The sequence below is a fragment of the Schistocerca cancellata genome, chromosome 6 (genome assembly GCF_023864275.1).
Source record: "Schistocerca cancellata isolate TAMUIC-IGC-003103 chromosome 6, iqSchCanc2.1, whole genome shotgun sequence".
In the NCBI taxonomy this organism is placed as follows: Eukaryota; Metazoa; Arthropoda; class Insecta; order Orthoptera; family Acrididae; genus Schistocerca; species Schistocerca cancellata.
In genome coordinates, this window is record NC_064631.1 from 609584779 (window position 1) to 609608222 (window position 23444).

At 42.6% G+C, this 23444-nt stretch overlaps 1 protein-coding gene across 2 annotated transcripts in view; it reads left to right on the forward strand.

Moving 5' to 3' along the window:
• Positions 1-16476: 16476 nt before the first annotated feature.
• Positions 16477-23444, forward strand: part of LOC126191095 (exocyst complex component 2) — a 143852-nt gene continuing 136884 nt past the window's right edge. Inside the window, exons 1-3 of one of the 2 annotated variants that reach the window (XM_049931824.1) lie at positions 16477-16663; positions 17207-17326; positions 19583-19735. In XM_049931824.1, the coding sequence (XP_049787781.1) occupies positions 17218-17326; positions 19583-19735 (262 nt within the window). In that variant the 5' untranslated portion in view covers positions 16477-16663; positions 17207-17217. Of the gene's footprint in view, positions 16664-16983; positions 17115-17206; positions 17327-19582; positions 19736-23444 lie in introns of those variants that run through there. The other variant, XM_049931825.1, reaches the window with a different exon arrangement.

Consider the following 23444-nt stretch of genomic DNA (forward strand, 5'->3'; position numbering starts at 1 on the left):
AATGAAGGAGTAGCGAGTTGTTTATGTGTCAAGTACTATTCGAGATGTTCGGTAACAACGTTCCGTCCGCCCAAATGTTCATTACGGAATCGTGTAGAAATTTGAAGTAAATCTGCCAAGAACTTTTAGAGATTTTTGGTAACAACATTTCCCCTTTAATTATTACATACATATATGTTTCAAGTCAGATTACAAAACCTTACGTACGCAGTGATCTTCCTCTTGTTTTGAAGGTAAAGTGTGCACAATATCATCAAGATCAAAATGAAACTGTATACTTCTGTGAATTACAAACAAACAAATGGAAACTCTTCTTTATATATTACAGTCGTAACAACACGTCCTAATCCAGTCTGTTCCCTGATCTATTTCTTGCTCTGAATGTTGTACTGCTGTGTCAAATATTGTATTTTCAACCAGTCTGAACTACATTTTGAATTGAAGAACATTATCATCAGGATCCTAGAATATTGCTCGAATGTGTGTGTGGGACCTCTAAAAAATACGACTAACAGGTTATACTGAGCGTATGCAGAGAAATGCAGCACGAACGCTCACGGTATGTTTGACCGATGTAGGAGCATCATGGAGCTACTGAAAGAGATGAACTGGCAAACGATTGAAGGTAATCGCAAACTATCCCGTGAAAGCGTACTCGGTAACGTTCAAGAACCAGATTTAAGTAATGAATCAAGAAATATACTATAACCTTTTAAGTATCGTTCCCATAAGGATCATAAAGATAAGATCAGCCTAATAACAGCGCCCACAAAACCTTTACAGCAGTCATTCTTCCCGCGCTCTATACGTGAACGGAAGAGGAAAAAGTGCTTACAACTGGTACAACACGAAGTTCCCTCTGCCATGCACTTCGTAGTGGTTTGCAGAGTACGAATACAGATTTAATGTTACCTGGCAATGGAATGCTAGTTGAGGTAAAGATCCTCAAGTCTTTCAGATTGAATCTCTGAATTTTTCGGACGAAACTCTGCCACCTGATGGAACGCCACAGCTTCCCTCCACTAATGTTTAATTAGACGCCAGTCCGCCGCCACGTTTTTACCAGCGAGGAGGCGTCATAAACAGGACGTTACTGTCATACTCGCTTATAGTACACACAGCGCTGTTCCAAGGGCAGCGGCTGTTACGCGATATTGGAACAGATAACGCTATCAACCGAGTTTCAGCTTCCAGTTCGAGATAAGTCTTTGATAATCCTGTGGGTACGCTTGCTTTTAACAAGTTAAAACGAAAGATTGTGATAAAAGTGCCGCTGAGGTCTTACGTAAGTGGGATCAATTATTGTTGCAATACTTCGTGTGAGCTCCTACATCTATGCTTTCCGAATCACTGTGAAGTCTGTGACGGACTGTACGTTTTGTGGTTTCTTGCAATTCCTTTCCCTGATGGAGCGAGGGCACAATAATACACACACCAAAAAAAGTTTTGCATCACCCTGGTTCCCAGAACTCCTGAAGATAGTTCCATATCACTGATACAGTCCCTTTATTCAGAGATGTCACTAAACCCGCCCAGAGATGTAAACAACCATGCATGAGCAGCGCCTATTAGACGGAGGGGTCCGACAGACGATCAGTTCCAGTCATTCCACCAGGAAGGAAGTACACGGCTCGTGTTGTCTGTTGTTCAACCATGCCTAGACGGTCAATACGGCGGTTCGATCGCGTCCGCATTGTTACATTGTGCCAGGAAGGGCTCTCAACAAGGGAAGTGTCCAGGAGTCTCGGAGTGAACCGAAGCGATGTTGTTCGGACATGGAGGAGATACAGAGAGACAGGAGCTGTCGATGACACGCCTCGCTCAGGCCACCAAAGGGCTACTACTACAGTGGATGACCGCTACCTATGGATTATGGCTCGGAGGAACCCTGACAGCAACGCCACCGTGTTGAATAATGCTTTTCGTGCAGCCACAGGACGTCGCGTTAGGACTCAAGCCGTGCGCAGTAGGCTGCATGATGCGCAACGTCACTCCCGACGTCCATAGCGAAGTCCATCTTTGCAACCACGACACTATGCAGCGCGGTACAGATAGGCCCCTGCAACATGCCGAATGGACCGCTCCGGATTGGCATCACGTTCTCTTCACCGATGAGTGTCGCATATGCCTTCAACCAGGCAATCGTCGGAGACGTGTTTGGAGGCAACCCGGTCAGGTTGAACGCCTTAGACACACTCTCCAGCGAGTGCAGCAAGGTAGAGTTTACCTGCTGTTTTGCGGTGGCATTATGTGGGGCCGACGTACGCCGCTGGTGGTCATGGAAGGCGCCGTAACGGCTGTACGATACGTGAATACCATACTCCGACCAACAGTGCAACCATATCGGCATCATATTGACGAGGCATTCGTCTTCATGGACGACAATTCGCGCCCCCATCGTGCATATGACTTCCTTCAGGGTAACGACATCGCTCGACTAGAGTGGCCAGCATGTTCGCCAGACATGAACCCTACCGAACAATCCTGGGATAAGAAACTTCCTAGCAGATTAAAACTGTGTGCCGGACCGAGACTCGTACTCGGGACCTTTGACTTTAGCGGGCAAGTGCTCTACCAGCTGAGCTACCCGCCTCACGCCTCGCCCTCACAGCTTTACTTCTGCCAGTACCTCGACTCCTACCTTCCAAACTTTACAGAAGCTCTCCAGCGAACCCGCAGAACTAGCACTCCTGAAAGAAAGGATATTGCGGAGACATGGCCTGGGGGATGTATCCAGAATGAAATTTTCACTCTGCAGCGGAGTGTGCGCTGATATGAAACTTGCTAGCAGATTAAAACTGTGTGCCGGACCGAACTCGAACTCGAGTTCGAGTCTCGGTCCGGCACATAGTTTTAATCTGCTAGCAAGTTTCATATCAGCGCACACTCCGTTGCAGAGTGAAAATCTCATTCTGGAATCCTGGGATAGATTGAAAAGGGCTGTTTATGGACGACTTGACCCACCAACCACTCTGAGGGATCTGCGCCGAATCGCCGTTGAGCAGTGGGACAATCTGGGCCGACAGTGCCTTGATGAACTTGTGGGTGTATGCCACGACGAATACAGGCATGTATCAATGCAAGAGCACGTGCTACTGTGTATTAGAGGTACCGCTGTGTACAGAAATCTGGACCACCACCTCTGAAGTTCTCGCTGTATGGTGGCACAACATGCAGTGTGTGGTTCTCATGAGCAATAAAAAGGGCGGAAATGATGTTTATGTTGATCTCTATTCCAATTTTCTGTAGAGGTTCCGGAACTCTCGGAACCGAGGTGATGCAAAATTTTATTTGGTGTGTGTAATTTGTATTTCTCTGTGCGAGCTGTTATGTGGCTGATTTTAACTGCACACTCTCTACAGAGTGGATACGTAGTGGACTGAAGAGCCCCAGATATGGCTCTTGAAGTTTTCTGAGCAGTTTCACGTGAAATGAAGAGCGCCTTACTTCGAGTGTCTGCAGTTAAGACGCAGTTCTGTCACACACTGTCGCCAGTCAAGCAACTGTGGTAATTTCCGGAGTCCTTCTTTGCATACACTCTATGTCACTTGATAGTCTGAGCAGATATGAGTCCCATAAACTCGAGTAGTACTCTAGTCTACACAAGTGTTTTGTATGCAGAGAAGCATCCATTTTCCAGCCATTTGCTTAGCCGACAGGTGAGTCTATATGGCGTTCCACTTCTTATATCTCACTCCCAAATAGATGTATGACATGAGTAGCTTTAGTGTTGACTCAAAGTCCTGTAGTTAAAGTATAAGAACTAGTTGTAAGTTTTTGCACGAGACTCAAATTTTTCGAGAACTAAGTGGATATTATTACGATTTTCACAGCACGTAATTTCCTCGTCGACAAACGCGAGGCACCCGGACGTCTGGTCGTACCACTGAAAACATGCCGCGGACATATGAAGGTCAAACTACAGTTAATCTTATGTACGTTTCCCCAAATGACTTCTGTCGAATTCTGTCATAATATCTCCAACACGCACCAGATCAGTTTCCTCGCCCATTCTTATTTGGTGTTTCATCGCTACTGGCAGTGACATCGACGGGAAGTTAAGGTCTAGTCTCGCTTCTTCCTTCAGGCCTGGCGTTACGGAATGCCATGTAAGAAACGCCCACCTGGAATTTACGACACCGAGCGAACTATCATATAATTATACAAAAGTGAGACATCTGAAAAATGTACGGACGTTATGGGTCGCCTTTTTGTTGTGGTTATCAGTCCGAAGACCGCTTTGCTGCAGCTCGCCATGCTAATCTATCGTGTGCAATGTTCTTCATCTCTGCGTAACTGCTACAACCTACATCCGTTTGAACCTGCTTACCGCAGTCAATACCTGGAGTTCCTCTACAGTTTCTAGGAGAAACAGAACCGCAACTGACTAGATATTTTTGTTGAGACAAGTGCAAGAGAAATTTTTATGATTATGGCAAGAAGTTTCATTAGCTATACATTAATTTTAAAGAAGCGTACGACAGTATAGACAGAAATTAGGTTCTCCAAAGTACGAGAAATTTTAGAATCCTACTGAAATTATTGAGCTGGTTGGAAATGAGAGCGACAGTTTGCAAGGTCAGAAAGAACAAAAGTTGTCAGGAGAGTTTCATGTACAGAGGGGGCTGCAGCAGGGAGATATTATCTCTGCATACTCTTTAACTTAACACCATGGAAGGCAATTCGGAAATGCCAGCAAAGCTGAGGGAAACAATATTTAACTGGCAAGTCCAGCTGGTGACACACGCTGATGATATAACATTAATTGCGAGTATTGTCACACCTTTCAAGGATTCTTATGTTGCATTAGAGAGAGCGGAGCGAAAGTTAGAACTGGAAGTGAATGTAGGCAAAACAAAGTATATGTTCGTGGTAGATGCTGGTAGGGATAGGGAAGAGGTTTCAGTAAAAATAAACTGGAAATTATATCAAAAAGTGGGAGAGTTTAAGTATCTAGGTTCGACAATAACAGCAGATAATATGACAGCAATAGAATTCAACAAATGATAGCGAGTGGAAACCGATGCTACTATTCCTTGTAGAATATATTCAAATTCAGAAATGTTAGCAGCAAATTAAAAATCAAGATACCGGGTGATGGTTCAGTATAAATTTGAAAACTTAATAAACCACGGAATAATGTAGATAGAGAGGTAAAAATTGACACACATGCTTGGAATGACATGGGGTTTTATTAGAACAAAAAAAAGGTTCAGAAAATGTCCGACAGATAGCGCTGGACAGCAAAACGTCAGTGACTGCTACCGTGACGGGTGAGAGGTACGCCGATATGTTACAGAATCGCATCATCCCCAGCCTGGCTGATAAACCCCTGCTGGAAAGTACGAAGTTTATGCAGGGTGGCGCTCCACCCCATATTGCTAGACGCGTGAAAGATCTCTCGCGCGCGTCGTTTGGTGATGATAGTGTGCTCAGCCGCCACTTTCGTCAAGTTTGGCCTTCCAGGTCCCCAGACCTCAGTCCGTGCGAGTATTGGCTTTTGGGCTACCTGAAGTCGTAAGTGTATCGTGATCGACCGACATCTCTAGGGATGCTGAAAGACAACATCCGACGCCAATGCCTCACCATAACTCCGGACATGCTTTACAGTGCTGTTCACAACATTATTCCTCGACTACAGATATTGTTGAGGAATGATGGTGGACATATTGAGCATTTCCTGTAAAGAACATCGTCTTTGCTTTGTCTTACGTTGTTATGCTAATTATTGCTATTCTGATCAGATGAAGCGCCATCTGTCGGACATTTTTTGAACTTTTGTATTTTTGTGGTTCTAATAAAACCCCATGTCATTCCAAGCATGTGTGTCAATTTGCACCTTTCTATCTACATTATTCCGTGATTTATTCAGTTTTCAAATTTATACCGACTTTTTGATCACCCGGTATATCTGACTACACTCATGGAAAAATATTACAGCACCAAAAAGGAGTTGTGCTACATAAAAATAGTTGGCAGCCGTGTTTCTACATCTGAAAGATGATGTCTATTAAAATTTCTCGCCAGTCGCATTAGAACGACGCTAGTAGCACCACTATGAGGATGCAAATAAGATTTTGCTTTAAATACACACTGTATCAGTCGTGAGCGTTAGTTACCTTTGAGACTGGACGTGGTGAGTTGATGTTAAGGAGACAAAGACGCCATAATTAACATTTCACTGAGTTTGAACAAGGTCGTGTAACAGGGCCACGAAAAGCTAGATGTTCCTTCTGTGATATTGCAGGAAGACTTGGCAGAAATGTAGGCACTGTACACGATTGTTAGCAGGGGTGGTCACGAGAGTGTATGGTCGGAAGAAAACCGGACTCCGGACAGGCACGTTGCATTACCGAGAGGGAAGACCATCGTGTTTGGCGTACGGATCTCACGCATCGCACTGCATCTGCTGCAGCAATCTGAACAGCAGTTCGTACCACAGTGACACAACGAACTGTTACAAACCGGTTACTTCGAAGACAACCCGAGCCAGACGCCCTGTTCATACGAGAGCTCATTGGAGGGCACGCTGGAGGTCTTTTGTGTTTTCTGATGAAAGTTGGTTCTGTCAGTGATGGCCAGTGGTGGCCAGTTGACGGCCTGCAACCAACCTGTCCGTGTGGTAGACGCTGTGGACCTACAACTGGAGCTATGGTCTGTCGTGCGATTTCATATGGCAGCGGGAGCGCTCTCGGGGTTATCCCACCCACCTGACTGCAAATCTGAACGTGAATCTGGTGATTCGACCTATTGCACTGCCATTCATGAACAGCATTCCAAGAGGGGTTTTCCAACAGAATAACGCTCGCCTATATACCGCTGTTGTAACACAGTATGTTCTACAGAGTGTCGACATGTTGCCTTGGCCTGCTCGATCACCAGATCCGTCTGCAGTCGAGCACGTATGGGACATCATCGGATGTGATCCACAAAGAGCATAAACTGTCCCTGTACGTACGGACCAAGTGTAACAGGCATGGAACTCCATCCCACAAAGTGGCATCCAGCGCCTGTATAGCACAAAGCATGCACGTTTGCTTTCTTGGATTCAAGATTCTGGTGGTTATATTCGTTATTAATGTACCAGCATTTCACATTTGCAATTACTTACTTCACATCTACGTTAACCTGTGATCTTGCAATGTATATCGCTTAAGTGTGTTACCTAGACAAACGTATTGCCCGCATCTCGTGATCGTGCGGTAGCGTTCTTACTTCCCACGCCCGGGTTCCCGGGTTCGATTCCCGGCGGGGTCAGGGATTTTCTCTGCCTCGTGATGGCTGGGTGTTGTATGCTGTCCTTAGGTTAGTTAGGTTTAAGTAGTTCTAAGTTCTAGGGGACTGATGACCATAGATGTTAAGTCCCATAGTGCTCAGAGCCACAAACGTATTCTCGAAATATCACTACTCTGCGTCAATTATTTTTTGGTGTTGCGATTGTTTCCCTCTGTGTGTACTAAGCCCTTTAGGAACGTATGGATCGGAACACTGGGTGATAATTACAATGGAAGAAGATGGAAACTGAGAATAGAAAGGAAGGTTTTGAGGCAGATATTTGAGTCCGAGAGAAAGGAAGAAATCTGAAGTATAAGAACAAAAGCAAAACTACAGACGCTTTTTGAAAAGATGAGTATTGTAAGGAAAATCAAGCAAAGACGAATATGATGGGCTGGACACATACAGAGAATTCCATAAACTCGAATGTTAAGAAAGTGTTTGCAGGAAAGCACAACGAGAGAAGAAAAAAGAGGAAGTCACAAGAAAAGATGGCTTGAAGGTATGGGAGACAATCTCAAAGCAATGGGAAACAAGAACTGGAGAAGGAAAACGATGTACAGAGGTGAATAGAGACAGGTGACAGAGGAGGCCGTGCCCGCATCTCGTGGTCGTGCGGTAGCGTTCTCGCTTCCCACGCCCGGGTTCCCGGGTTCGATTCCCGGCGGGGTCAGGGATTTTCTCTGCCTCGTGATGGCTGGGTGTTGTGTGCTGTCCTTAGGTTAGTTAGGTTTAAGTGGTTCTAAGTTCTAGGGGACTTATGACCACAGCAGTTGAGTCCCATAGTGCTCAGAGCCATTTGAACCATTTGAACAGAGGAGGCCAAGGTTTTACAAGGACTGTTGCGCTGACTGGTAAGTAAGTAAATAAATAAATGTTCCGCCATTTGACATATGGTTTCGAAATCTGTCTAGCTGTTACATAATTTATCGGAAATCTTCTGTTGCCTCCAGGTCTCTGTTACGTAAACAGTCTTTTTTCATGCTCCTTAAATTAAGTGTTATCAGTGATTAAATTATGTTCTGTGCAAAATTCTGTCAGGCTGCTTCCCTTGTTATTCCTTTCCTCCAGCCCATGTTCTCCGACCATTTTTCCTTCTCTTCCTACTGTCGAATTCCAAGATGCCATCACAACACAATTTTCGTCTCCCTTAAGTATCTGCATAATTTATTTTAGCTCAAAATACATTCTTTCAGTTCCTTCGTCATCTGCAGAGCTAGATGGCGTATAAACTTGAACTATAATCCGTCCATCATAAGAATAAACCTGATGTAAATAAACACAAACGCGATGATTGGTCAAAAGCCATAGCACACTTACACTGGTGTTCTTACGCTCTTGGAAGTAGGTCCTACTTATGTATTAGGAATCTTATTACTAAGTTACGTTAAATGAAACTTTCAGATGTTCGAATGTATTAACAGCCATCAACGTTTTTCATAATCACGCTTTAGCTACGTAGTTTTTACGTCAAGCATCGTGTACAGTCACAGCCTCTGCAGCGTTGTGCTCTGATTGTCGCACTGTTAATGCGCACTATGAAAATGGCTGAGGCTGGATTCTGTTCCGTAGTGAAACACGCGCTCGGAACACGGTTAAAAAGTCCCGAGAGATAGGCTGTTCTTAATGTTTTTCATAATTTTACCGAGATAATCGGCTATGGAGTTTTCCCAGCAATGTGTATATTACAGTTGATACAGAAACCCACAGTGAATGTGTAGCGCGGTGGGTAGCGTAGCGTAACGGAATGTGAACTAAATGCCGTTCTTCGTGCGTTGGTTCAGATCTCACTAGTGTTCTATTTTTTGTTATCGCTCAGTTTGAAATACCTACATCTCGTAATTATAAAACTCATCATCATTTTTATGAATATGTTTCTAAATACGTATTGGACGCGAAATTCCTGTTTCCATTTCAAATACAAATTCTTAATTATCGATGTTTTATGAAAGACTGCTCATAAAAATTGTTTAAATTAAGAAAATATAACAATTTAATTTTTAAGGCAGAACTGAAAAACCAAATCCTCTTCATTTGGACTATGTCCATCGTTTTATACCACAGTGGTAGATAAGTACCATAGAAACATGAAAAACAATCATTTTCACTGCATCGAGCACATCATACAAATGCTGCATTTTTACATTTGCTACAGTACCATTACAATATGAATCCAACAGAACTGATCTGGAGCCAAGCTGTGGGATTTGGCCCGAGAAGTAACAAGTCTGTTAATCTGTCAGACGTACTGGAACTATCGCACGCAGCTTTTTCACACGTCACTGCTGAACACTGGCAGGATATAGAACGGCTCGTCATAAAAAAAGAAGAGAAAATGCTGCGCCTGGTTCGCTTCGTGGATTCAGTTTTTGCATAGGCTCGTTATCAACATAGCAGTGACACTTCCAGAACAGAAATGTATTTCTCGGATTTTACTATACGGTGAAATCCTTCAATACTGTCTTACGTTACCCGCAGCTTATGTAGAAAAATTACCCTGTGGTTAAGTCAGGAATTTACATCATTCTTGTTTTTAATTACAATAGTACGTTAGTTAAAATAGATAACGTGTTGCGGTATTCGTCTAGTCGTCTAAGGAACGTATTGTGGGAGATTTGCAGTGTATTATTTCATTCTGCTTAAAAATTAAATGACATTCGAAGCTGTATTGTTCCTCTGCTCTTCGGTTTTCGTCTAGTCGTCTAAGGAACGTATGGTGGGAGACTTGCAGTGTATTATTTCATTCTGCTTAAAAATTAAATGACATTCGAGCTGTATCGTTCCTCTGCTCGTCTCTTTTCACGTGTGAACTGCAGCTGGCCACGTCACTGCAGGCTAGCTGTGCCAGCTGACAGGCCAGTGCTGTCGAAGTTCAATGCGCCGCCAAATCTACTGTCCCAAATTATCGCGAAGTCGATGAGCGCGCAACGCACAGCACAAAACGTACCCTTATTATCGTACTTGACAGTACTCGATACAGCTTGGCTGAAGCCCTTCCTGGAACGGAAATCCAATGAGGTTCCAGCAAACGCGGAAGAATACATAGTGCAATGTTTATATCAAGTTTATTCATAAGATGAACAGATTATAGTGTGGTGAGTGTTGGCATTTTGTCTATCATGACTACTATAATACATTCTCTATGCTGTCCATAGTAGCTTACCCTCATTCCTATTTTCTTATTCATTATTAGACCTACTCCCGATTTGATTATGTATTTATAATCCACTTCTATAAGTTATGTTCTTGCTGTCATTGCGCTTCACTATTTCCTACTGTATCCAACTTCATCCTATCCATTTCTCGTTATAAATCCTCCAACTTACGATACCTACTCGTTTAAGAGATCTAATATTTCTTTCTCTCACCTCTGGAACACAATTTTGTGTTCTGGTGACATCATTCACCTGTGTAGTCCCTGTCTGGAGATGCGATTGAGAACTATTTTATCTCTAGAATATTTTACCCAAGAGGATGCTATCATCATGTAACCATAGAGTAGAGCTGCACGGGATCAGGAAAAATAAGGGCTATAGCTTACACATGCTTTCGGACGTTCACAACAGCTATTTACCAAGGCCATATTGGCCATTATCACGAGGACAGATCAGTCAAATAGCGAGACTGTTGACCTGCAGCTACTGGAGAGATTTGTGCCCTTTGTCACGAATGACAGGTTATTACAACCTCTCCACAGAGTCCCCACAGTTGTGGTTGCACCTGAGGCACAACTGTTGCTTAGGGAGCAAGTCATCCCACTTTGTCACGGTCCATCTTCATAACGGGCGAGGGGAGCAGGACGCTTGTACGAAAGAAGAGTAACTTAAGATGTTTCTATGCTCTTCTCTGGCTAATGAACTTACCTTAGTTACTTGAAGAAATAGAGTAACTAGACTATTTATGAGTAGCATGATTTTATGCAAAGGTGCTTCTCGGATTTTTATTCATCCCTGTTGAGCACAATACAGTAATAGCTTCGCCACCACTACGTTTTTGTCGACTGCATTTTGAATGCTGCAGCTGCCCTGATCAAAATAACAAATCGTTCAGCCACTATGGTGGTGGTGGTTAGTGTTTAACGTCCCGTCGACAACGAGGTCATTAGAGACGGAGTGCAAGCTCGGGTTAGGGAAGGACTGGGAAGGAAATCGGCCGTGCCCTTTCAAAGGAACCATCCCGGCATTTGCCTGAAACGATTTAGGGAAAGCACGGAAAACCTAAATCAGGATGGCTGGAAACGGGATTGAACCGTCGTCCTCAGCTACTATGTTTACCGAGTTGTACTTTTACGTTTAATTAATAGTCAGGTGCAATTAGTTTTATTCTATAACTTTTAACTCCTATTTTCGCATTTATTTGCGTAGTACACACACTTTAGCTTCACTAAAGCACCTACGCAGCACATCATTCGCCTTGTGGCTGACTTGTGCGTTTGTAGGGATTTCTGGAGACAATGCTCACAGGAAGGTGCAGAAAGCAGATAAATGCTATTAACATGCACTTTATTGGTAAATACAGACATGCATAGAAACGAGCGTTCATGACACAATCGTAAACAACAAATTGAAAGCATCAGGGAGGCTAAATTAGCTGCCAAAGAGTTTTGTTTTCCGGCACTTTCATTATCGATAGTGAGGTCCCCACAGAGCCCCCTCCCCCGGCCCCCGCCACATACACATCCACCCACATCCCAGAGTGTTGAGCGCTGGCGCGAGGTGGTCGCTGAAGGCGCAGCTCCTGACGTCATCTTCGCGCAGTCACGCATCACGCATGACCAACCATATCGTGGCTAGCTGCGATGCAGGGCATGACTGTGCCGTTTCTCAGCAAGAAGCGAAGAGAAAGAATGTAATGTTGTGATCCTCGTTCTGACTTAATACAGGTGATAATGGCTGAGGTAGGGGAGAGGTTGACAGGGGGCGACCGTAGCTGGAATTCGTTGAGGGTATTGAGTCGCATTGGGGGAGTGCTGCGCTGTGGAGGTGACTGAATAGAGGGTGTGATGTCATCAGTCTCCGCTTTCAAGCTTGTAGACAGGTGTCGTTTTATAGGAGCCTTGATAATCAGGAAACCGTCGATCGATAACCGTGACACAATAGCCGCAGGTTTGACATCGCTGGGAAGTTCGTAGCAGAGAGTGAACTGTCTGGAAATAAACCTGTCATTCCTCTTGCTGATCTTCTACTAGGTTTACGTCAGTGTCATACGAAGTCTCACCTTGAACTTGCTGTTGGTATTCACAATGTTTGATGTGCTATCGTAATCTGGAGTGATGTGAGTGGAGACGTCAGTCTGAGCAGTGCCTATGCCAGTTTCGTCGCTTGTTTTAGTTGATCACAGTCAGTCTGTTGCCAGTCTGTACACTTTGTGGCGGAGAGGCAGACTTTATTTAGCATTAATTTTATGCACAGTGTCATATATAGTGTTTCTCGGTTTAAATTTCCCATGAGTTGTCTAAGAAACGTGGGGAGGCACATGTGGGGCATGCATGTATACTGTTAACAAAGTTCAGCATACTGACTGTTTCTGTGGTGATTCTTGCAGTGCAGAATGCCCTGATTGTATGTCTGTGTCGTCTGCTGACACTGAGGCGGTTGCTGTCACAATGGTCTCCTACAGAACGGTCTGTGGACGTCGTGGCAGACGACCGTTCATACCTGGTACTGACTCTTCACTACTGATTTGGCTGAGGATACCTTGTGTCATGCCCCAAAAGAGATGAAAGCGGTGCAAAAAATCCGCGCCCAAGATCGGTTCTTGAAGATCAGCGACCAAAACTACCACGGAAATTTCTCGCATAGGCCAAGGCCCACAGTGTGCAAGACAATTCTGATATGTTTGATATGAGTATTGTTTGCAGCTCGCAGCTGGATGGCTGGCATTGTAAACATCATTGGTGAGTTCTCCCTGGGAATGGTGCTCACTTCATACCCAGTATTGATTAGGATGTATTGATTTGTTGAGTGGTCTAACACATACAATCTGCTTCTATCGCTCAGGGATGGGGAAAAACTAATTTGGTCCACCTGTCTGTGTTGTGGACTTTGTTGCGTCCTGCGATTTGGATCACATCTTTCCTTTGGGTGGTTGCACGGCGTGGACAAGTTGCTTGTCTGGTCGCGCGAAGCGGGTGTGAAATTAATGCAGCAGCAATAGTATTGGCTTGCCTGTTAGTGGAATGTTGTTGTGAGACGAGGGTGTGGCTGTTGTGGCTAGCTAGAAGTTAGTACCATCGTGATGGGGGTTAGTAATGTCACTCTCATGAATGTTCAGAGCAGCTCAGATTGCGGTTGCTAGCAGTAGTGGAGAGCGAGCTGCATCAGGAATGTACTGGCAGTGGTCATTGTTATCTGGCACATTGCATGTTGTTGTTGTCGCAGGATTGCAAAGCGTTTGTTGGCCAGGAGTAATTTGCTTTCCATTTGATCGTTTTCCTGTGAGATTACTGTCATCTGTATCTGTGGCGGAAGTTCGATGAGTCATAGCATCCAAAGTGCGATGTCTGGAATGAGAGATGAGGTGAAAGACGTGCAGAGATGTATCCAAAGCTGAGATACCGTTCAATTGCACAGCTATTTCTCGTAAATTACTTGTCACAATTGTTACTCTGCTGTCTTGCTGAGCCAGTGAAGCAAATCTCTTTGGCGGCACCAGATCTGCCGTCAGTTGGAGGTGCTAGTAGGACTTCGCAGATAATATCGACACGCTCTTCTGTGTTAATTGATAGGGCAATGAATTTGGAAGTGTTGTCAAAGATGCCTTGGCTCTGTAGGATGAAGTCAGTGATCATGAACCATGTTGCTGGGTTCAAATGGCTCAAATGGCTCTAAGCACTATGGGACTTAACATCTGAAGTCATCAGTCCCCTAGATTTAGAACTACTTAAACCTAACTAACCTAAGGACATCACACACATCCATGCCCAAGGCAGGATTCTAACCTGCGACCGAAGCAGCACCGCGGTTCCAGACTGAAGCGCCTAGAACTGCTCCGTGGTGCTGGGTGTTCTGGTTGAAATAGCGGCAGTGTTGGATGGAAACTGTTGTATATATACTTCGCAGAAATTTCGTTCTTGATGTGCTGGGTCAGTCAATCCTAGAACAGCGCTGAACGAGATCCCTGGGCCATGCATGATTCAAATGGCAACCTGAGAATCTTCTTGTGTGGCCCAACAAGCTGGATCCCACTTGAGGTTACAAACTGATTCAACTGTGTTGTGCGTGATGCGGAAGGAAAGCCACACAAGATGATGCTGTGTAGGTCTGAAGTAGTTGGCGGAAAATTGTCTTGTTGGCGTAAGGAAAGATTGCACTCATCCACGAAATCAGTGAGGACGTTGGAAGTCATTGCATATTGTTCATGCACATGCTTATTACTCTTGTAGTCAATGGTATGACACGGTAGAATGTCACTTTCACGTTCCAAGTAGACTGATCTGGGCTGTGGAAAATATTATGTGAGTCACTGTGGGAGTCACAGTGTTGTACCAGCGATTGGGGAACAGCTCCATTGTCGAAGTGAACACAAACTGGCGAAGTACAATTATTATATTGTATTGGCTGCTGTAGTTCTTTTCAGAATCCGTACTATAGGAATTCACTGGTAGGAACGCTCTCAGAAAGACGCAGAAAGCGGGTAAATACTATTAACATGCACTTTAATGGCGAAAACAGACATGCACAAAAAATGTTGTGCACAATACATTCATATACAACGAACTGAAAGCACGAAAGATATTCTTAACTTATAACTAAAGTCGTATTACAAGTTTCTTATACATTGTCACATGGGGGTAATCTATTCTTCCAAGAACCCCTCACACCACCTCCTCCTCCCCTCCTCCTCCACCACCCCTCTGGGAATGCCAATTGCCAATGCAAGCACACATTTGATGTCAATTTGGTCGACTAATTAATTAAATCGATCAATTAATTAACTCCTCCCCCTCTAGGAAATCCCCCAGCTCTCCTCCTCCCCTCCCCACCTGTAAATTGGTGGGAAAAAGATTCAGTTGATTCGCCACTTGGCGGGAAATCGATTGCAGTGTGTGGAATGTCTAAACAATTCAGACAATATGTGGGACATTGTTTAGTTAAACGATTTATAGGATACAAGGTAGTGTTTGGAATGTAGTTTATTTATTTATTTAAAGAAACTGGTGGGAAATCGACTGCAGTGTACGGAATAATGTTAATTTGAACATTTTGAGGACAACGCGGCAGTATGGAATGTTTAACAGTTGCGGCGCTTTTTTCGGATCATGCAAGGAATATCGTCAATATAACTCACTGCACGAAATTACACTGTTAAAAATCTTTCACAGCGACCGCAAGGTTGGGCAGTGAACAAATAACTTTAAATTAAGGCCGCTGATTATTTTTCAACGTGTTGGGCTAAAAAGTTGATAATTCCCTGCAAATAATATAATCATACTAAAAATGAGCTGTCTGGAGAGATCTTTAATGCGATTTATCATTAAAACTGTGTATTTTCGTAATATGCAAATAAAAACACAAAAACCTGGCAAACTCTGAAATCATCATGTCGGCTGCTCTGTGATCTCGTGTTTTTCTTCTATTTGCTCCAGTGTAAATGCAAACTCAAAGGCACAGGTATGGAAGGCACACACTAGCGAATACTTGCGCATCGTTCACGCGAATGCGCATTCGCTCATATTCGCTTGTGATCACTTCGGTGTAAAGAAGGCTTACGGTGTAAAGGGGGCCACGAGATGTGGTATTGTTACTTTTACGGAATGAAAGATTGACTGCTTACATGAGGAACATCAAGAATTGCGACATTAGAAGCAAAAAAAGCCAGAGATCAGACTTGTTGAGGAAATAAGTGTGTGTACGTCAAAAATTTTAAAGGGCAAGAATTGTTCGACAAAGAAGCCTTCAGTGAAATCAGGCGTAAATATGACAATACAGGTACTCAGATTAGGGCACCACCTGAAGTATAAAACGAATCCTTTCACTTAATACGTTCGTTCTCGGGCTTGTACTATTTTCCTCTTCTGAATGTTTATCGTGTTTAATATGAATATAGGTTTCAGATAAATATGTGATAAGCCTGTGCTGATTGGTACTGGTAAACTGAGGAAAACTTGATTCCTGGAGCTTCAAAGATACAACCCGACAAACCTGAGGAATACAGAAAACCCATACTGTTGGCGACACTGATTAGCGACAATCTCGCTATGTGATTATTGTGTTGTTTAAGCATGGAGTGTGGGAGTGGGACTGTGTGGATGTTATGTAGGAAAAAATTACAAGGACTGCGTAAAATATATGATAGTGATGTTGATCTTTGGGAGCGAGTTTAGTTATTGTTAATGACTGTAAGGAGTCCATAGTCTGCTTTGCTGCAATCACAGCAGCTGAACTAGGTTAAGTTTATCTGTCAAAAATTTACTTTTTTTGTTTTTAAACAGTTTATTGTTCTTTCTACGAGTTTATTATTGTTTTTATGAACACTATGCACGTCACAGTAAATTATTTTCTCGTCGCGAATGAATATATTCATACGATTCATGATTATGTAGTACACTTCCAGGTGAGAAAGGGGCGGAACTTGTCACCGGTAGTAAGGCCTAATATTCAGGAATGCATTCCTGTGGAACGAAGCTGAATATATCCGCGATATTTTTCTATTAGTAGAAGTTTGAGAACCAGTCTGGGTACACGAATGTAAACAAATTGATTGTATATTGAATTTGCAGACTTAGTAGCCTCCGTATGACAGCCTCACTTATTTCGTTTTTAGTGGATGTTGCTATGGTTCTCTATGGTAGCGTTTAATTCGAATCAATAATTGAAGTTGTATCTTCTTTATAAGAGGTTGTAATGGTGCAGTGTGTCTATTATGATTTTCAGATATTTTGTGAAAAGTATCTCGGACAGAATTTGTGACAGGTCGGTTTATTTTACAGCTTTATCAAACATGGCTCCTCCCCCGATTGTAACCGGAATTTCCCCCAAAGAAGGACCTCCAGGGACGAGAGTGACACTGAGAGGAGAGTTTCTTGGAACCAGTCCCACAGATCTCATTGGTGAGTGACGATATTCTCTATCATTATTGTTGTAGAATGGTAATACAATCATTAATTGGTTACTTTGTGTAGATGGTACTCCCTAGCATAAGAGCAAAAAGGTGTAACTAAAGCATTGTGATAATATTTGCAAAATGTATGGTAAGAGTTAAGCAGTGAATCTTCCTACCATTTATCATAGTTTTTGTAAACAATCTACATCAAAATACTTGTTGGGGACATGTTAGTTATGTATTACACATCGTTACATTGATAGGTTCTAATTCTTTATAAATAAAAGTGTTATGTATGGAGTGAATGTAGATCTCATGTTATGCTGGGGGTCAGTGAGCTACCACAACCAAGTTTTTGAGAGGGGACAGTATCACGCTCCAACCACAAGATAAGAATAAATACATAACTGAGCAACAACTGATAAACAGCTAACTTGGTGTAAACTTACCCTCTCAGGGTATATTAGTGAGTGGGATTTGTATGTATTTTTGATGATGTCGGCTGTTGATTTCCAGCCAGGTGCAAGACTGCATAAATATGGCTGATACAGATTGTCAGGTTTAGTGAGTGGGTTATATAGCCTATGTATGTTTTGTTGTCAAATTTCCATTTCCAGCCAGGTGTGAAACAACATAAATAAGGCAGGCACAGTCTGTCAGATTTGCTGAGTTAGAAGGTCTCACTGTCAGCATGTAGGCTGTGATATGAGTGTTTGAGTTTGTTATAGTGTTAAGGTTTTCCTAGAAAATAGTTTAGCCAACAAAGCCAAACATTAGTGTGCTTATCACTCAAATATCTTTCTTCATAGCACTGTTTATTCATAAAAACCATATGTTCCCCCCTTCACCTGGAAACTCATGCTGTAAGCCTTGTCTTGTTCTCCTTTATCTTTCATGTCACTATGCTCTGTAATGGCTTTCAGGCTGAATATATAGACAGACACACACACACACACACACACACACACACACACACAGATATGCAAATATTTTGTTCTTCTACAAGAAAATCTAAAGAAAAAAGTTTATATAAACATAGGTCCGCAAATGTTTAGTTATGGAGTTACGGCTAATGAAAGATTTTTCCTGAAATTCAGCAACTTCACTAATATGAACCCATTACAGAACTGTACAAGGTTAAAGTAAAGCACAAATTCCATTTATTTTGTTGTTAATGATCTGGTGAATCTAATAAAACATGCCCCAGATATGAATCTGCTGTAGTTTCCCAGGACCTCTAGAAAAGCAAAGAAATAATTTCGTAAATTTTTTAAATTTATTAACTACTTGGCCCAATTTGTTTTTTAAATTCCAGACAATTGTAAGAAGTTTTCAACAGAAGTTGTAGAGAATTCAATTTTGGAAACATGATGGTAATAACGGTAACTGAAACTGTATGAATGTGTCAGGTGTTCTGCTTTTATTAATATCATAGCACATGTAAATTCATGTTAAACCGGAAAAAAACAAAGCTCATTGTTAAGGAAGTTGTACACTGTATGTACAGTTTCACAATACATTCACAATAAATGTTCAAAAATGTCTCCACCAAGTTCAGTGCATTTAACTGCATGTGCATGAACAGATCTGTAGCTCATTTCAGTTTCACAAGGTTGTCTGTTAACTGCAGCCATAGCATTACCATTACATTGTCATAAATAAACACAACATCGGCATATTCCTCTCGAAAATTTGAAAGGCATCCCTCTTTCACAAACTATCGACAAATTACAACAGTTACTATGTGGTTTCACTTAAATACACTGTTGTTATTATGTTCTTTCACCGAACAGTGCAGAAAACTAACTCATTTCAAGGTTAGGAAGTGACAGAAACAACTCACTAATGGTCGCCAACAGTGACCTAAACATCTGTACATTCTTAATGGAGTAAACAAATTTACTTGTATAATAATCTTTGCTTCTCTGTATGTTCTGGAAAACTACTGCAGATACACGCCTGGGACATATTTTATTAGATTCACCAGACCAATAACAACAAAGTAAATGGAAATCATGCTTTTCTTTAATCTCGTACTGTTTTCGATGGCTTCAAATTAGCGAAGTTAAATTTCAGGCAAAATCTTTTATTAGCCGTAACTCTGTAACCAAACATTTGCGGACCTATGTTTACATGAACTCTTTTTTTTAGTTTTACTTGTATGGTTGTACACAATTTCGTAATCCTTCTAATTATGTATGGAGGATTTTATTGAGTTTTTTATGCATGTAGTCATCTAGTTACATTTGCAGTACTTTTTCAGGTCTTACAATATGTGGATGTGACTGCCAACTGTCTGCCGAATGGAAGTCACCCAACAAAATCATTGCACGATCTGGACCAGGAAAAGGTCGTGGAGACATTATTGTTACCACCCGGTCTGGTGGAAGAGGAACATCTACTGTGCAATTTAGAGGTATGTGTGCATGAAGTCCTGAGCATTGTGTCTTCTGTTTGTTTTTGTTAAGGCACTTGCTCTTTACAGTGTCTTGTGTATTGTCTATATCCTTCCAAGATCTTTTAAATTCTTTCAGGTATTGCTTACAAAGCAATCATGAAATCTCTTCATTGTAATAATTTTAGTTTTCATCTTTCCATTTTCTCAGTTGCTATTGCTGATGTAAAATAAGTGTCATTTGTTTCAGTGAAACACTGGGACTTATTTATATTGTACTCTGACAGAAAAACCATATTGTATAACTAACAATTCACTCAGGAAATTGTTTCCATCTTGTCTCTTCTCTTCTTTATGATGTTTTAACATGTAACACTATATTATTTATTATTTAGTGCAGTTCAAACATAATGTTGTTATGAGGGTTTTCATGCTGTGTTGAAACAAAGAGAACCTCTCAGCACTCAGATCACACCAGTCCTTGAGATGGCCACATTTGAAGAAGCACTCTCTTCTCCCTAGCTTTACCCATGTCAGTGTTGTCATTGTCGTCATCGTCCTCCTCCTCCGTTAACAGATGGGTTTGATGCAGCTCTCCATGCTAGTCTATCCTGAATAACTACTGCCACCTACAGCCATTTGAATCTGCTTAATTTATTCATCATTGGTATCTTCCTTCAATTTTTACTGCCTGCACTTCATTCCAAATACCAAATTGACAATTCTTTGGTGTCTTAGTGCGTGTCCTGTGAACTGATACTTTCTTTTAGTCAACTTGTGCCACAAATTTATTTTCTCCTCAGTTGACTGCAGTACTTCCCCATTTGTTATTTGATCTACCCACCTGATCATGAGCATTGCTCTGTAACACCAAATTTCAAAAGCTTTTTTTTGTTTTGTTTTTGTCTGAACTGCATATTGTCCATGTTTCATTTATGTACAAGGCAATATTCCAGACAAATACCTTCAGTAAAGATGCCCAAAGGTAAATTTATATATGGTGTTACCAAATTTCTCCTTTTAGAACTGCTTTCATTGCTGTACCCAGCCAGCATTTTATATCCCCTCTGCTTCAGCTATCATCATTCATTTTGTTGCTCAAATAGATAAACTCATCTGAGGCTACTTTTAGCATCTCATTTACTGATCAGATTCACACAGCATCATCTGGTTTAATTCAGCTACGTCGTTCCATTACCATCGTTTATCTTCTGTTAATGTTCATCTTACAATGTCTTTTCAATAGATTATCCATTCCACTCAACTGATCATCCAAATCCTATGCCTTCTCTGACAGAATTACAATGTCGTTAGCAAACCTCATACAAAGGCTGTACCGTAGGTACCCAACCCTATGTATAGATAGTGGTTGTTGTACCAATCTTATAAAGCCTGAGTTTGAAGTGTGACGATGCTACATAGTTTAGTATTCGTTTGGCAGCCATCAGTAGTGAACACCGACATGAATTTGTAAATGTAGATAAAACTGGTCATCGTTGTGGAATACAATAATTTTTATTTGAAAGTTCTTAGTCAAAATAATATTAAAGATGAGCTAGATTATATGATGGGAGAGTCTGCTCCTTCATTTACTGTCAACAAAATGTTGGGTAGCAGAGTTTGAGGTCATATGAGCTGCCAAGAGGAGCACTTCATTGATGAACCAAATGAAGTGACCACGTCAGAAATTGCGGAGAAAAGTCTAAAAACAGTGTTGGATGACTGTCGGCTGAAAATGTGTGGGCTAGCAGACATCGTAGTTATTTCACAAAATTTGACAGTAGAAAGTCCAGGTAGGAATATCAACACTTATGAAAAGGATAGATTGCTACTCATTGTAAGGATTACATGTTGACTTACATACAGGCACAATGAAAAGACTTTTACAAACTGAACTTTTGGACAAAGCTCTTCCAGAAAAGAGAGGAAAATGCACACACACATTCACACAAGCAGGCACACTTCACACACGTGACTGCTGTCTCCAGCCATTCTGGGCAGACTGCAAAATGTTGTGTTGAACAAAAGCTGTATGTGGTAGGGAAGACAAAGGAATAGCAGAGCATGGGGGGTGGGGGGAGGGGTGAGAGGAGTGCTGTCTGGTGGATTACACAGGGATTAGAGGGTGGCAGGGCAAATCTGCCAGGTGAAGTGTTGGGAGACTGTGGGGAGGGGAGAGCAGGGAGCAGAAGAGGAGGGGTGCATAGGTGGGAAAAGACTGGTGTGTGTGTTAGCAGATAGTAGCACACATTGATGGCGAGGGGACACGAATTGGGATGAGGTGTAGGAGGAGGGGGTCAGAAACTGTTGAGCTGAGGATGTGGGGGCAATAGATTACTATAGGTTGAGGATGGGATAATTTCAGGAGAGGAGAATGTGTTGTAAGGATAACTCCCATTTGCACAGTTCAGAAAAGCTGGTGGTGGAAGGGAGGATACAATGGGGTGGATTGTGAAAAAGACATTGAAGTGAAGCGTGTTGTGTTCAGCTGCATGTTGTGCCCCAGGGTGGTCCACTTTGCTCTTGGCCATGGTTTGGTGGAGGCCATTCATCCCCTGTGACAGGACTGGAGTAGGAAGTTGTGGATGGGCCAGGTCTTGCATCTGGGTCTTTCACAGGGATGTGATCCACCTAACACCACTTTACCTCCAACCTGGCCTCACCATTCATCCCAAAGTCCCTTCCTTGGAGCACGAGCCTTTCAGTAGAAAAAGGACAACCATGCACAGCCTCAAAGCAGATCTTCATGTAATCATTGTACCTGTAGACAGAGGTTCCAACATAGTCATTGTAAATCACAATGACTACCTGGCAGAAGGCCTCTGCCAATTGTTGTACTCCTCCACTTATAAACTCTGCCAGAGTGATCCCATCCCAGAAGTTCAGCATAACCTCCGATCCGTGCTTAAAGGCTTGGGTCCTGGCTGCCCCTTTGCAGCTGGTTATTGTGTCCCGCTGAAAGAATTTTGCTCCTCATTGCCCAACACCTCCCCAATTGCCCAAAATCTATTGTCCCACATCAAAGATACCAACCACTTCTTTCACCAGTTCCCATCCCTTTACATCCTGGATCGCTACTCATCACTGTTGACACCACTTCCCTATAAACCAACATCCCTCACGCCCATGCTCTTGCCCCTGTTGAGCACTACCTCTCCCAATTTCTTTCAGGCTCCAGACCCTCTACTCCATTCCCCATACATCTAATTTTATTCTAACACACAACTACTACTCCTTTGGAGGGAAGGTATGCAAACAGATATGCAGCACAGCCATAGGAATCCACATGGCACCCTCCTATGCCAACCTTCTGAATCCATTGTGCCACAGTCCTGGATATTGGCCTCCTCCTCTCTGGTGGCTCTATCCACACCTCTGTCCACATTAAACCAACCAACAGCACTGGCATTTCAACAGCTGCCACCCTTCCACACCAGAATATCCTTCCCATACAGCCTTGCCACTTGGGGATGGTGTATCTGCAGTGAGAGGAAATCCCTTGCCCATTGTGCTGAAGTTCTTACAAAGGCCTATTATTTTCCAGACCTAGTCGGCAAACAGACTTCCCATGTTGCATCCCCACACACTCCCAACCCTCCCACCACACCCAAGAACCAGCTACAAAGGAATGTCACTATACCGATGCCTCTTCTTTAGTCTGTTTCTTCTTCTTGTTTATCCTGGCTTCTTGAGATCTCTTATGAAGAGACACAATATAACAAGTTCTGTA